Raw genomic sequence first — 17,018 nt, 5'->3', positions numbered from 1 at the left:
ATATTGTCCTTGTCTTTTATTGAGATCAAATTCTGAACATGCATAAAAAATCATTTTTAGTCTTAAAAGAGATCAAAGAAGTGTAGCTCAGAATCTTCTGAAATTCTGGCAAAAAGCAATAATAACTTTTAAACGGTATTAACCTAGTTTCTCCCTTGTGCCTCCTTGCAGATGAACATGGTTATGTCCCTCTTAGGGATGTTCTGTCCAACATTGTTTGACTTATTTGCTGAATTAGAAGACTACCATCCTCTTATCGCTTTGAAATGGCTACTGGGACGCATTTTTGCTCTCCTTTTAGGCAATTTGTATGTATTTATTCTTGCGTTAATGGATGAGATTAACAACAAGGTAAGCCTTGTTTCTGGATTTCCCTTGCCATAAGAGTGCTTGCTGTTCAATTCTCAGTTTCAAGTTTGCCAGAATTGCCTTTGAAATCTCTGTTGTCTTCACTTTTCTTTCTTTTTGCTCTCTAGATTGAAGAGGAGAAGCTAGTTAAGGCCAATATTACCCTTTGGGAAGCCAATATGATCAAGGCCTACAATGCATCATTCTCTGAAAACAGCACTGGATCACCCTTTTTTGTTCATCCTGCAGATGTACCTCGAGGACCCTGCTGGGAAACAATGGTGGGACAGGTAATGCCATGAACAGAAATGTTTGCAATTAGTAGGTTAAAAAAAGAGCAGAGTCAATATTTCTTTCATAAGAGTAGCTTTTTAAAAATTGCTTTTTAGTAAAAATAGTTAAGATTTGTTTAATATTGACTGTGTGCTGGCTCTAAATTTCATGTATATTATCTCATGCTATTTGTGAATCTATCCCTTGAGGTAAATATTATTTATATGCCCCGTTTACAGTTGCATATAAAGGAAGGATAGTTGAAAAGCGTGCAAAGAGATGTTTACTATCTGTGTTATAATAAAGCACTCGATTTCGATACAGGCCAAAGCAAATATTTAAATGGAACTCTATTTAGTATTACTTGTTTGCTGTAAAACAAAACAAACAAACAAAAATAGAGTCTTAGGGAGTGGCCAAGATAGCCAACTAGAAGCAGCTAGTGTGTGTGTGGCTCTCCAGGAGAGGAATAGAAGGGGTGAGTTAATACAGCACCTTCAACTGAAACATCCAGATACATTCATGGGATCTAATGAAGGAAACAACCTGACCCATGGAAAGCAGAGAAAAGCAAGGCAGAGTGACAGCCCACCTGGTAGTGACATGAAGCCAGGGGACCTTCCTCTGCCCAGGGAAGCTGTGAGTGAATGCACGACCCTGGGAACCCATGCTTCTCCCATGGAACTTGGCAACCCTTGGGTCAGGAGATTCCCTCATGAACCTACTCCACTAGGGCCTTTGACACCAGAGCTTTGTGAAGTCTCAGCAGAGCAGCCACTTAAGCACATGCAGAGACCCGGGAGCCTTAGATACCTGGAATTTTCCTTTTCAGGCTTTCTGTCAAAAGTAGCTGCACCTCTGGCAGAGCAGGAGGTTAAAACCCCAAGAATATCCCTTGGGGGTATTCAGTGACAGTCTGCAGGCCCCACTTCATGGCACCTCACAGAATGAAACCCACTGGCTTGGAACTCCAGCCAGTCACCGGTAGCAGTGTTGAACCTCCCTGAGACAGAGCTCCTGGGAGAAAGGGTGGGCCATCATCTTTGCTGTTTGGTAGACTTAGCCTTTCCAGCCTTCAGGCCTTAGAGTCCAGGCTGACAACAGGCTGAAGCAGACCCTGAGCACAGCATAGCTGCTCTCTGAAAATGTGGCCAGACTGCTTTTTCAAATGGGTCTCTGATCCTGTTCCTCCTTACTGGGTAAAACCTCCTAACTGGGGTCTCCAGCCACCTCCTACATGTGTGTTTGGGCCAGCAATAGGTCTGTATATTTCTGAGATGGAAGTCCCAGAGGGAGGGGCAGGCTGCCATCTTTGCTGTTTCGTAGCCTTCACTGTTGATACCTCCAGGGAATAAAACATCTGAGGTGACTAGGGACTGATGTAGGCTCCCAATATGATGCAGCCACCCTATGAAAAAGTGGCCAGACTTTTACAAGGGCGCCCATTCCCATATCTTCTCACTGGACAGGTCCTCCAGGCCTAGGCCTCCAGCTACCCTCTGCCAGAGCTATTGAGCAAGTAGCAGCTCTGTAACATTCTGGACAGTATTCCCAGGGGCAACTGAAAGCCTCTCTGTCACTACCTCTGCAGTAGAACTGCCCTTGCTACCCTTGGACTAACAAAGGAGCGAAGACCCTAAGTGCCTCATCCATATCTCCAGCAAACTGCAGTTGACTCCAGGAGAGGAGGCCAGTCTGTCTCTCACAGGTTCTACCTACTCCCCCCACTGCTTGTCACCAGACAGGGAACCCCCAGTTTGGACCCGCAACATAGACCGTCCATCCTGGGCTAATTACAAGAAGTGATTGCTGATCTGCATCTCAATGGGATGGAGCCCATACTAAGAAATTTAAATAATGTCCATTTTTGTTAAATAATTTTCCCTTAAGAGAAATAAAATACTATTTAAGTTATTTATTTTAATGATGATTTTGTGAATAACCCCAGTTGAAGACTAGCCATACTTTATCAGAGAAAAGAAGTAATGTTTCATCTGGCTTTCTATCCCTTAAGGGAAACCAAGGCAAGGCAAAGAAAACCCTAAAAAAATCCACTTCAGATCTCTTATCTTTATACAAATCCAATTATATTTTAAAAAGCTTTTATTATTTTACTTAGTTAGAATTGCTATTCCTAATGTGCATTCCATAAATTGATTTTGGGGCTTCAGATTATCATTGAGAACAGCTTTTGTGCAACAGTTCAGTTTAACAGTGATTTGGTCTTTGTGAAATTATTTGAATAATTTTTTGCTGTGTTTTTTTGGTAAGATAACATGAAAATTGAAGGACTAGCATTAGTCTTATAAAATTCATATAAATCAAACAAATATGTGAATCATATCTTTAGCTCTATCAGGTGCTCATCACACTTAGGCCAATCAATTATGATTCCAACTGTGAAAGAAAAAATAAGGCAAATGTGTATAGTGCTAGACATGTATCATTAATAATTGAGTACAAAAATTATGGTATGATTGAGAATTCTATTTTACTTTATTCATTAAGCTTTCAGGAACCAGATAAATCTCCCCATTCATGTTATATGATATTAATTTGATTTCCAGACACGCACATTTCATACAGCTTACAGGAACATATTACATATGAAATAATAAATGAAAGTTGCCTGCACTTAATAGAGGAGTGCTTGCGATTCAGGATGTGGTAGACAGAATAATGACCCTCTAAAGCTGTCCACATTCTAATCCCTGAAACAGTAAATATGTTACATGGTAAAATAGACTTTGCAGATAAAATTAAGTCAAAGATCTCAGGTTGAAAGAATTATTGTGGATTATGTGAGTGGGCTTAAAGAAATCGTAAGGATCTTTATAAGCAGGAGACAAAGGGAAAAAGTCAGAAAATTGAGATGTGACAGCTAAACCAGAGGTTGGAGGGATATGCTTTAAAGATGGAGGAAGGAGATCAAGAGTCAAGGAATACAGGTGGCCTCAGAAACTGAAAAAGAAAGGAAACAGATTCAATCCCCATGTCTGCACTTTGATTTTAGACTTCTGATTTCCAGAACTGTAAGAAGGTAAATTTGTGTTGATTTAAGCCACTACATTTATGGCAATTTGTCACAGCAACAGTAAGAAATGAGTTCACAATGGTACTTGGGTCTCCATGTTCCAAGGCTCTTTGGAGTAAATCTGGCGATGGTTCTTAACAGGAATCTGTTTTATCACAACTAAGCCACTCCCTAAATCTGGAGCATACAATTCAAGAAAGGGAAATAGAAAATGTACAGTTTTCAGAAACTGAAGGAATTTGAGACGTTCTCTTCTGCATATTCTGGAACACAGGTTGGCTTGAAAGTTAAGAAACCTGCTCTTTAACAGGCAAAAACACCAGTTGAACAGGATTAATAGAATTAGTTGTAAAGAGTAGGATCTGGGCTGGCCATTTCTGGAGTGAAGAAATGCATTAATTAGATAGGAATGTGAATGCAACCTAAGAGAAAGTTTCAGATGCAGACGGTTCTGCAATCGTCCCATACATACTGACTTGAAAGAAAAGTAGTACCATTTACTTAATTCTCCACCTTGGAAGCCCATGGATTATGCTGCTTGTCTTGTCTTTTTTTTTTTTTTTTTTTTAATCCTGTCTGAAGTGGTTTTCCTTGCTTCATCATCTTTTCTTACTGCCATTGGTAGTTGGATTTCTCCCTTCTCTTTCACCTTCCTTTCTCCAAGGAACCATTAACGTCTGAAGAAGCAGGCCAAGGGAAAAGGGGTTGTTCTGACTGCAATGTTGACTAGGCAGATAGAATCTCTGGGAACAAAGAGAACATATAGGACATAACAGATCTGAGTGCTGAAAAGCTCTGGCCTTTACGAGATCAATATCTGTACCCATGCATCTGGAAAATTTCTATTCTTTAATTTAGTAAATACGCCTCCAGAAGAAATAGTAAAAGGCAGCTTGTGTGCATGTAAAGTTAGATATGCACCCTCATTCATTGTTCTGTGAGAGCATCACAGATGTTTCCTCTTCTCCATGGATGCCCTCTGCTTTGATTATCTCCAAGGATGTTATGAGACTCAAAGCTCTTATTGTTTTGAATATAGGATAATGTGCCTGCTCCTTTACTTCTGCAGATTCCCAAGCAATCCTTTAGTTTCATTCCTAATGGATTTGATGAGCTGCAGAGCCATTCCTCCTTGAAGATATATCCTGAGGTCTGCGCTTTGGGGAAGGGGAGAAAGCAAGATAACCACAACGATTGCTAATGTGCCAAGTATTTTCTCCTCGAATTTTTATGTTTCATTCTGAGATATGTTATATTATTATTCCCGTTTTGTAGATTAGGAGACTGAGACTTAGAAAGGTAATTTACTCAAGACCTCTGAGAAGGTCAATGACAGGAGCCCCAATCTAGCCTGCATAATCTGCTTACAGAGTTTGTGTCTTTGTTCACAGTGCTAAATTGTCCCCCAGTTAGCATCGACACACTCTCCAAATGCCTGCCTTGCAACATCTGTATTTGGCGGCCCTTTATGATATTCCTTGCCTGGTGTTTTCCTTTTACCTATTAATAAATGATTCCTTTAGCTTTGCTGGTCAAAGCTGTCAGGGCATTTTAAGCAATGTTGTGTGTGCAAAGTTTTTAGGTGCAGAGTGTGGGTTTAGCAGGAGACCTGTGTGGGGGCTGTGCTCCCCATCCTGACAAGCACAGGAGGAACTAGGAATGGATGATGTCCTTGAAATGGGCAGGGCTACCATTTTTTGAATTACCTTTCTTTTAAAATATATTTTTCCTATGGTATATAAATAAACATTTAAAATTTTTAATACAATGTTTGAATCCTCTTCAGATATTTTATGTTAATGTTAAGTCACTGCTTGGGAAGAAATAGAATTTCAACCTTTGGGATGAGGATGCTTAAGAGGATGTGGAGGACTTCCAAACCACTCTGAAATGTTTTCTTACCTGAGGAAGTCTTCTAGACCTGGCAGTAAAAATATCCCGCATAGCCTTCCTCTAATTGATGCTAGTTATTAGAATCTGAGCTAAACATTGCCTGGAAAGGGTGGGCATGGAGACATGTGTCTGTAGTTCAAGGTACTTGGATGGCTGAGACAAGATGATTGCTTGAGCCCAGGAGTTCCAGGTTAGCCTGGGCAAGATAGCAAGATCCCCGTCTCTAAATAAATAAATAAATAAATAAATGCAAAGAACTGCCTCAGGAAAGGAAAGGAGACAAAGAGTAGGAAAGAGAAAAAATTATGTCCAAAAATAACCACAGGAATACTATCAATTATTCATTCATTTTGTATTTTTTGAGTGCATGGTAATTGCCAGGCATTGTGCTAGATACTAGAGATACACTGGGGAACAAATATAGACCAAAAATTATAAATTTACAATAGTAACAAGTACTACAAAAATGAAATACATGGACCCTTGGAACCTTTTATAGGGAGCTTACCCTTGTCAGGGAGTTGAGGGAGACTTTACTAAATTAGTGATGCTGTAAGGATGCATAGCTGCTTGCATACACTGAGTCAAGAAAGAGGTCTAGCAAGTGTGATTGAGACCATATGTTGAGTGAGACCATATGCAAAGACCCTTTGGCCTGCAGGAGTATGAAGTTTGAGGGTCTAAAAGAAGGCCAGTGGGCCTGGACCAGAGAAGATAAAGATAAACACAGAAAAGGGAAGAGAAATGTAAAAAGAATATGGATCACTAGACAGGCATCAGATTATGCAGAAACCTTACACTCTCTTGCTCCACTTTTCCACTCCAGTTATGGCAGCAAACAACTGCATGTACTGTTACATAACAGCATCTAGACTGTTCTGCACACATATTCTTACCTTTACTCCAGCGTTCTCTGCAGTCACCACATGGAACATTAATTCTCTATGGGGCCATGCTTGTCTAACGGGAAATGAGAGCTGGTGGATAAATACGTCCCTCTTCCATCTCCTGAGGGGACAATTCTGGGGCTTATTCTGTATGTCTACTAGGTGGGTCCCCAGAAGGAATTAAGATCCACTTACCTTAGTAGTGACAGCTTGTAACACACCTTGGTGGAGAGACTTTCTCTCCTTCACTGTCTTATTCTTCCCACTCCCCTCTCCTGTTCTCTGATATCACGTCCCAAAATGTGCTACTGCTTAAAAGCCCTTTTCACAGGGAAAAGGGGGAACCAAAGCTGAGGCTGTCTCTTATATTTATATATTTAAGTTTCAACATAAGTTTTTGTTTTCATCGTATTTATTTATAGCTAACATATTTATGGCAGATGATATATACATCTTCTATTTATAATAGTAACAATTACCTTATAAAATAAACTATATTAAAGTTAAAAGAAATATTAGATAAATAATACTTCACATGGTACTTGGATATGGCAAGGACTGTGAAGATTGTACATGACAGCACAGGATTTAGGAAGCACTGTTCTGAGGTGTGGAGCTAGAACTCAACCTAACAGCTCGAAGTTCAATGATTCTTCACCTTAAGAGATAATTTTTACTCACTAGTTACTTTACAGGGGAGTCTATATAGGTAGCTGGAACTTAAAGTTAAAAAAAATACATTAAAAAATTTAAAAATACACAGTTCAGTGGTTTCTAATGTAGTCACATAGTTAGGCATCCAGCACCACAATAGCATTTTGTTTTAAGGTATTACGATATAATATACCATTGTACAGACAATTAATTTGTTTTATTTAATTAATCTCCCAAGCATATTTGAATTTTTCTATTTTTAATATGAAAGAAGCAGTACTTTCATGATTGTATGTATAGATTTATGCACGTGTGTGAACATTGCTGTCACAGGCATTTCTAAAAGTGGTTTTCTTGATCAAGCTCCAAACATTTTAAAATGTGGTGGATTTGAATACATTTCTCCCCAACGTTGTGCCCAGTTTAACTTCCCCGTCAGTTTATGCTCATGCTATTTCACTGCACTCACCAATATGAAGAAACGTAGATTTTACATTTATCACTCTTTGAGGCAACAACTCATTGTTTTTATTTGCATTTTTAGTAGTGAGGTCTAGGTATTTTTGAGTTTTAGTGGACTGTTGGTATATGTTCTTCTGTGAATTTTTTATTCGTGCCTTTTGCCGGTTTCTTTTTTCATCGGATTGTCGCCTATATTCATACTGATTTGTAAAAGCTTTTAATGTGTTAGCAGTACTCATCCTCTATCATATATGCTGCAAGTACTTTTTCCACATTTGTCTTTCAAGTCTGTAAATAGTGCCATTCATGACATAAAATTTTAAACTGCTGTGTGGTCAATATTTTCCTATCTGTTTTTGGTTTTTGTATCATGTATAAAATTTCTCAGTAAAAAGAAAACTTTTGATTTAGTAAATGGGAAATAATTATTTTTAAAGTGATAAAATAGGAGTAAAATATTTTTTATTTTCTTGAAATGCCTAGTCGTTTTCTTCTTTTGCCATTAATTGCAGTCTTCACGCCAATACTTCTTTAGAAACATGACAGATTTAATGCCAACTCTAGGACCATTTGAAGACGGAACTGTGTGTTTTAATAGAGATAATATCTCAACAGGAGTTTGTGCGGCTGACAGTCTCTGATGTTCTGACAACTTACGTCACAATCCTCATTGGGGACTTTCTTAGAGCATGTTTTGTGAGGTTTTGCAATTATTGTTGGTGCTGGGACTTGGAATACGGATACGTAAGTATGATGTTAATTTTGTTCTTATAAGATTTTTCCTTTGTGATTCATCATTTACACACACTATATAAGAGAAAGGCATCATAGAGTTTACTAGGTGGGGTCATCTTTTTAGATGTCAATAAATGAAGACCAATGAGTACATTTATAGTGCAGAGAAGGTCAGACTTGAGTATCATGATTTACAATATCCTAGTAAAATTAGCACAGGATAGCAATAGCAATGGACCTCAACTTGTTAGTTAAAATGTTGAACTCAGTAAATCTTGGCCCTGTAGGCCATTCTCCCTATCTAGAAACAGGGAAGGATGGTTAATATCAACTGCATATTCTACTTATGCCTTTGAATTCTAAACTCCTGGATATTATCATGTGCCAGTCACTGTGCAGTAGTTGTGGGGGGAGGATTAAAGGATTTGGTAAATATGGTACTTGCTTCACAAACTTCACAATCTAATAAGAGCTTGACAGAGACACAAACAAGAGATTGCAGAAGGTTCAAGGAAGGCCTCGTTTTCTGTCATGCATCTGGCAAGTCGTGGAGCTAAACTCTGGCAGGGGTGGCTTCTTTTCCTGAAACAGCGGCTCTAATTTCTTGGAACCACACTGATGCTGACTCCATCACTAGCTTTCCCTCTATACCAAACCTCAGGTCCCCCAGCAATGTCTGAGGTCAACAGCACACTCATCACTCTGACTAGCACATCGTCTGGCTTCCACTGTCCTCCTTTGCAGTCAAACTGGCTTCAGTCATTTCAGGAAATACGACCGGGGGGATTGGTAGTACTCATTTGCTTAAAATCTTCCAGTGGCTTCCCAAGTACTTAGAATGACTTCTGAATCCATTTCTAGGCCTTCAGTACCCTGGATGATCTGCTTCTTTTCTGTCTCTCTCAAGTCATTTGCTACCACTTTTGCTCTTGCTTTGTAAAGTTCACAAACATGGGCTTCTTTTATCTTTTTTTTTTTTTTTTTGAGACAGAGTTTTGCTCTTGTTACCCAGGCTGGCGTGCAAAGGTGCAATCTTGGTTCACCACAACTTCTGCCTCCTGGGTTCAAGAGATTCTCCTGCCTCACCCTCCCCAGAAGCTAAAATTACAGGCTTGCGCCACCACACCCAGCTAATTTTATATTTTTAATAGAGATGGGGTTTTACCATGCTGGCCAGGCTGGTCTCGGACTCCCGACCTCAGGTGATCTGCCCACCTAGGCCTCACAAAGTGCTGGGATTACAGGCATGAGCCACCACGCCCGGCCAATGGACTGCTTTTTATGCTCAAACACAAGGTGATCCTTACATTTGCACTTGCTGTTTCTCCCTCAAGGGATGCTGTTGCCCTAGAACTTGGAATAGCTCATTTCTTCTTGTCATTAGATTCAGCTGTTATGTTACCTACTTAGAGCTCTTCTCTGACTACCTATTCTAACATAGCTAATCAGGCACTCTTTATTTCAACACACTGTTTTGTCTTCTTCATAAGCTGTGCAACTATTTGATATTACTCTTATAAAATGTATTTATGGTCTATCTCCCTCTGTTAGAATTAATACTCTATGAAAATAGAGTCCCTGACCTCTGTTATTTGAACTGTATGAGTCACATCACAGGCACCATGTGTTGGCTGGCTGTTTGAATGTTGAGTCTCACATCTTAGCACCATCAAGGCAGCACTCTCCATTGGCAGAACTCTGCCTCCTTTGAAGCATGTGCCTACAGAGTCTCAGTGTTTGTAACGTTTTTGAGTTCTTGAGCCAGTCATGCTTCTCTCCTCACCAGTGAGGGAATATCCCTTATAGCTGATCTTCTATCTGTTTTATCTCATGCCCTCTAGTCTCTAGATAAGTCCCACATTAAGGACTGTTTTCAAGATTTCAGGCTAGATCTTCTGTCTGGCTGTCTGACTTTGAGATGGAACCTTTTATGAGGTCATGTCTATCACCCTCATTGAAAGTGTCTCCTCGGACTGGCCAAAAGCAGTTAGGTAATGCTCTTCAGTGAACGACAGTGAAGTAATGGCTATAGATCCAGGATGCTCTCATGTTGCTTTCTCATTCTTTGCTATGAGGTATTCAGCTGGCTTGGTTTCATTTCTATTTTCCTTGCCTGATTCAGCTCCTCTGAGGCAGACATAAAAATGGCCATTTCTTCCTTAGACCATTGCTTGGCTTGTGCTTACCTTTTATCCCTTGGCTGCTTTCTTCTGGCAGAAAATCTAACTGCAAATATGAATTCAATATAACATGACCTGGATGCATAAAAGCTGTAATTAAATGACTGTAATTTATTATTTATTGAGTGCTGACAGTGCTCCTGGGTTAGTACAAAGTACAGGAAAAAAGACAAGTTCCTGTTTTAGGTCATAAAGAATTTTCTTCCACGTTACCTTTGGAAGGCTCAAAAAAGCTCTGTCAGAATCAAAACAAGTTTTAAAACATTAATGATGGATGACGAATCTTTGATGTAGATCCCATTGTCGTTGACTTATCAAATGGATAGCTTACACGGGTGAGGGCCTACTAGGTGCGAGCCATTATGAGCAAACTCTGTGCTAGGTGATAACGGAATACAGTGTTGTAGAAGATGTAGACTTACGGAGAGGTTGCAAATTTGTCCGGCAGGGTAGATTCAGCTAAAGGATATTTTTGTTTGGTATGCCAGTGATGGTGTTTATTTTTGTTTCATTTTTTTATGAGCTAATATTTTAAAATGAGAACTTTTACATAAAAGCATATGAATTTCTTGTATTTCTTGAGAGGACTGGCAACATTCAGTTCATACTCCCACTAGGGAGAAATTGGCTAGTATTGAGAAACCACTGCCATCTACAGTTGGGTTATTCATTCTCCTGTTCCTCATGCTCTTCACCACTCCTTTCTCTTCAAAGCTACCAATATCGATAAGGAACATAAAATGTAAATGCCACAGGAGAAATCAATTGTATGGCCCTTTGGAAGAGAGAGAGAGAGAGAGAAAGAGAGGTATATTAGTAGAAATGCAGACATGGAGGAGGAGACATTTGAACTAAGTCTTGAAGGATGATCAGGATTTCAAGAGATGAAAGGAGTCCCTTGTGGAGGGACAAATGTAAGACAGGGACCCAGAGCTAGACAGTATGAGCAATGCAGGCATAAATTTAAAAAACTGGCCAGGCACAGTAGCTCATACCTGTAATCCCAGTGCTTTGGGAGGCTGAGGCAGGCAGATCATGAGATCAGGAGATCGAGACCATCCTGGCTAACATGGTGAAACCCCATCTCTACTAAAAATACAAAAAATTAGCCAAGTATGGTGGCATGCGCCTGTAGTCCCAGCTACTCAGGAGGCTGAGGCAGGAGAATCACTTGAACCTGGGAGACAGAGGTTGCAGTGAGCCGAGATCACACCACTGTACCCCAGCCTAGGGACAGAGTGAGACTCCATCTCAAAAAGGAAAAAAAAGAAAAAAAAACACTAAAATGAGGGTGTATTAGAGCAGAAAAGGCTGATGAAAACGTTTTTCTGCTCTTGTCTTGTCGTTTTATTTTATTAAGTTGGTCTTCGACCTCTGATATCCTTTCTTCTGCTTGATCCATTCTGCTATTTAAACTTGTGCGTAGTTCACTAAGTTCTCGTGTTGTATTTTTCAACTCCATTAGTTCATTTATATTCCTCTCTATATTGTCTATTCTTTTCAGCATTTCGTCAAACCTTTTTTCAAAGTTCTTAGTTTCTTTACATTGGGTTAGAACAAGCTCTTTTAATTCCCAGAAGTTTCTTATCATCCACCTTCTGAAGCCTACTTCAGATAATGGAATACAGTCCTTTTCCATCAGGGCTTGTTCCATTGCTGATGAGGAACTGCAATCCCCTGTAGAGGGAGAGGGGTTCTGATTTTGGGTATGCTCGGCCTTCTTAGGCTGTTTTTTTCCCTTTATTATAAATTTATCCATCTATCGTCTTTACAATTACCGCCTTTCTAATTAGGTTTCTGAGTCGACGTCCAATTTATTGATTCCCAGTCCTGGGATTCAATAATAGAGAAAAAAGGGTAAAAAAGAATGAGCAAAGTCTCCAAAAAATATGGGACTATGTGAAAAGACCCAATCTACGTTTGATTGGTGTACCTGAATGTGATGGAGAGAATGAATCCAAGCTGGAAAATACTTTTCAGGATATTATCCAGGAAAATTTTCCCAATCTAGCAAAGCAGGACACTATTCAACCCCAGGTAATACAGAGAACACCACAAAGATATTCCTCAAGAAGAGCAACCCCAAGAAACATAATCATTAGATTCACCAGGATCGAAACGAAGGAGAAAATACTAAGGGCAGCCAGAGAGAAAGGCCAGGTTACCCATAAAGGGAAGCCTATTAGACTTACAGCAGATCTCTCAGCGAAAACCCTACAAGCCAGAAGAGATATTCAACATACTTAAAGAACAGAACTTTCAGCCTAGAATCTCATATCCTGCCAAACTAAGCTTCACAATTGAAGGAAAAATAAAATCTTTTATGAACAAGCAAGTACTCAGAGATTTTATTACCACCAGGCCTGCTTTACAAGAACTTCTGAAAGAAGCATTATACATAGAAAGGAACAACCAGTATGAGCCTTTCTAAAAATATACCAAAAAGTAAAGAGCATCAACATAAAGAAGAATTTACATCAACGAATGGATAAAATAGCCAGTTAACATCAAATGGCAGTAACCCTAAATTTAAATCGACTAAATCCCCCAATCAAAAGATACAGCCAAAACCTAATGGTATATCCAAAGATACACAAAGACTCAAAACAAAGGGTTGGAGAAAAATTTACCAACCAAATGGAGAGCAAAAATAAATAAACAAAAAGCAGGAGTTGCAATTCTCACATTTGATAAAATAGATTTCAAAGCAACAAAGATACAATGGTAAAAGGATCAATGCAACAATAAGAGATCTTAATACCCAGATACATAAGAATAATGAGATTTAGACTCAACGAGACAGAAAATTAATAAGGATATCCAGGACTTCAACTCAGATCCAGAACAAGTAAACTCAATAAATATTTATAGAGTTCTCCATTTTAAATATACAAAATATTGATCGGCCATTATTAATACCCATTTTTAGAATGAAGCAATATTCCTGTTCTCTCTCCCTCTTTTTCTTCCTCTTTCTTCCTCTCCTTCTCTCTTTTTTTTACTTTACAAAAAAAAAAAAAAGAAAATCTCTATCTGCTATTCTCCTAGACCTGCTAATCAACAATATGGTTTCAGAAAGTACCTGTCATGTACAGAAGGAGAACCCAAGATGGGCAGAGGAGATACTTGAGAATTCTGTGAGAAATAAAAGAGAAAAACGTGGTCCTTTCTACTATGCACGCACACACACACACACAAACACACACACACACAAAGCTTATGTTTTCTCTTCTGAATTCAAAAAATAATGGCAGTTAATTGTAAAAAATTTGGAGAATACAACAAAGCTAATACAAAAGTAAAAGTCATAGGTTATCTCTGCCACTGAGATTATTTGAATTGTTTAATCAAAGTCTTAGATAACAAGTGCTACATATTTATATATAGTAACATAGATTTATATAAATACACACATATATGCATTTGCATATGTATGTGTGTACACCGATAGGTAGATAGGTTGGTTACCTGCTTTTATTTGTTTTGCCTACCGGTGACCATTTCCCAATGCTATTAACTGTTGTTTTATAACATACCTTTTAAATGGTTGTATAATATTCTGCCTGTAAATGTAGTATAATTAATCTAATTAATTTACTTTGAGTTGAACTTTGTCTAATTTTTCTTAAGATAAGTGTTGTTATGACATTTAATTATATTCATGTAAATAAATGTCTTCATAGATAAATCATAATGGATGCACACATTATTTTCTTATAATAAATTTCTCTGAGTTGAATTGCTAAGTCACAAACAGGGCCTTTAAAAAAGCCTATTCACTTTTATTACAATAGCCTCTGTAGAAACTCTGCAGATTTCACCATTAGATTCAGAGATCTATAGAATGCTAAAGTTGGGTGGCTTTTGACACAATCAACTGTAATGCTTGTTTTCAACATGTGAAAAATTGCACCTGTGTATTGAAATGAGGTTCCTAAGTTTATGTAGTGAGAGAATAATAAGGACAATGAAGTACACTTCCGGACCAAAATGTTATGTTAAATGTCCTGAATTATATACTGGCTTTATCAAAGTAAGTTGGGTTAAAAGGGATTATGAATATTTTTCAAGTCATAAATTTATGGTCATAGTGTTATCACAACAAACCTATGAAGATTAACTAAGGTGGGAAAATTACTGGCTTGGAGCAGATTATTAGATCAATGTAAGTTAATGTAATGTAAGTTAGTATCTCCCAGGGCTTCTCTGAGCATAGTTCTCAGTGTGTCAAAAGATTTCATGGGGAGAAGAATAATTTGTCCCTAGGAAGGATTTTAACTGCTCTAATTGAAGACAAAGTACTACTTCTTGTAAACACTTTGGGTTTCCTGTAACCGTTCAATGCAGAATGTCTTTATCTTCACTTCAGTTTTCATTGACACCATTCTTACTATTTACCAACAAAGCAAGTGAAGAATATCCAGGAAGAAATAGAATTAGATTCAGGGTATGATGGGGTAAGGGAATGTTCAATAAACTCACCATGGTGTTCACAATTGTATTTTTAAGGTAATCATTGTTCAATTTATATAAATGGCGATGGGAAGGGTGCTTAAAGTCTGATGAAGGGTGCTCAAGATTATTGGTAAATAAGAGGCATGTAATTGACTAACTACCTGAGTGGATTCCCAATCATATTACATTGTATTACATTATATCTCGATGTACTGCTTATTTTGTGTCAGAAAATCTACAAAATACATATATTATTCCATGTGATCATACCAGCAATGCTGTGAGCTGGTATTATTGTTCCTATTTTGCAGTAAACTGAGGCTAGAGGATGTTAAATAATTGCTCAAAGACACATTGCTGGTTAGGGGTAGAGTTAGGCCTGAAACCCGAGTCTCATCACCTTCAAGGCCATCAACCAAATTTCTATCATGTTGAATTTTCACTGTAATACTTGACTCTAGAAATTTTAAAACCTCTGCTAAAACTTGAATAATTCATGCATCAAACCTATGGCTTTTGGAACTCAAAGTGCTCCTAGCCTTAGGCATACCTGTAGTAGAATGGGGTTAGCAAATGAGATGGGATACAGAATTAGAAGTTCAACTATTGTCTAGCTGGGAACGTGGAGATATTACATATCAGTTTGGAAAGGTACCATGAGGAGTAGAGAACATGGAAACAGGGACAATGCAGACTATATTTTAAGTGCCCTTTGAATATGTGGACAGGATCTGGCTTCAGTGAACAGGATCCTGCTCTCAACTATGGTTGAAGTACAAAGCCTCAAGTGCTCAATCATCCTAGCAGATGAGGCTACAGTGTGCCCTAGATTGGTGGTTCTGAAATTTGAGCATGCATCAGAATCCCCTGAGGACCTGTGGAAACAGCACTTCTGATTCAGTAGACTGTGCTTTTCTAGCAAGTTCCCAGGTGATGCAGCTGACTGTTGTTTGAGGACCACACTCAAGAGCCGCTTCTCTGGAGCCACAGCCCAGGCCAGCTTGCAGCTCTAAGCAGAGTGATTCCAGCTGTGAGAAATGGGATTTATGTGGAGAAGGTCAGGCAACTCATGCCGTGACAGAATTCATTCTCTCTAAGATCCTGAATTGCATTTCATGTTATCCACAGGTTGGCAATCTGCCTCTAATAACGAAACTTGCAGAGAGAAAAGGGATCTTCCCAGGCCTTTTCTTTGTCCAGTGAGCACCATATGTCTTCCCTCTGGGTGGATGACTGACCTAGCACATCACAAGCAAAAGTCCAAAAATTAAACAACATCATTTCCAGTCCTTTGACTATGATGGACTTTAGCCCAAATCCACATGGGCTTTTCTGGTGCTGGCCCCCAACAATCTCACCAGCAATGAGCAGCCATTAGTGAGTTTATTATACTTATCGCATTCAAATAATTTTATGATTGCAAAGTTCAAGAGAATCTGTTTTTTCCTTTGTCCCTAACCATCTTTTACCTTTGACTTTTTTTCTGTTTTAGAAACTGTTTTAAAAAATGTATTGCAATTTGGTTTATATTTATTAAAATATTGCTTTAAAATTTAAAAATAGAGCCTCATGTTTAAAAAAGCCTACCTCTAAAAAAAAATGAGCACTGACTTTTATACTATATATATAGTTCAGAAGTTGGCAAACTTCTGCTCTAAAGGTCTAGATAGTAAGTATTTTAACCTTTGCAAGTCATAGCGTCTCTGTTTTAACTGCTAAACTCTATTGTTTCAGTACTAGTCGTAGACAATATATAAATGGATGAATATAGCTGTATTCCAATAAAAATTTATTTGTTAAAACAGGTGGCAGTCCAGAGTTGGCACATGAACCATAGTATGCTGACCCTTGGTCTAGTTCATTTTTATTGATTTTTGTGTCAGGAAACTAAGCCTAATGAGATAAGTGACCTGCTCAGCTCATCCCACTAAGAAATGGTAGAGTGAAGTCTAAAATACAGGTTTGAATCTCTGTCAAATGTCTATTCTAAAAATCCACTTGGTCTAGTATGACCACGCTATATCCTTGCTCTGCATCAGGCCAATGTATATACCAAGGGGTTTGTTCCTCCAGCTGTTCCTGTGACAAACACAGTAT

General features: G+C 38.5%; 1 protein-coding gene across 1 annotated transcript in view; it reads left to right on the top strand.

The window, feature by feature from the left end:
- The window catches only part of TMC1 (transmembrane channel like 1), a 135,876-nt gene that overhangs the window by 95,595 nt on the left and 23,263 nt on the right, over positions 1-17,018 (top strand). The window contains exons 10-12 of the mRNA XM_035302443.3: positions 172-351; positions 477-638; positions 8,167-8,295. Coding sequence (XP_035158334.3) covers positions 172-351; positions 477-638; positions 8,167-8,295 — 471 coding nt within the window. The remainder of the gene's footprint in view (positions 1-171; positions 352-476; positions 639-8,166; positions 8,296-17,018) is intronic.

The sequence above is a fragment of the Callithrix jacchus genome, chromosome 1 (assembly GCF_049354715.1).
Source record: "Callithrix jacchus isolate 240 chromosome 1, calJac240_pri, whole genome shotgun sequence".
In the NCBI taxonomy this organism is placed as follows: Eukaryota; Metazoa; Chordata; class Mammalia; order Primates; family Cebidae; genus Callithrix; species Callithrix jacchus.
This window is presented reverse-complemented; position numbering and strand designations above follow the sequence as displayed.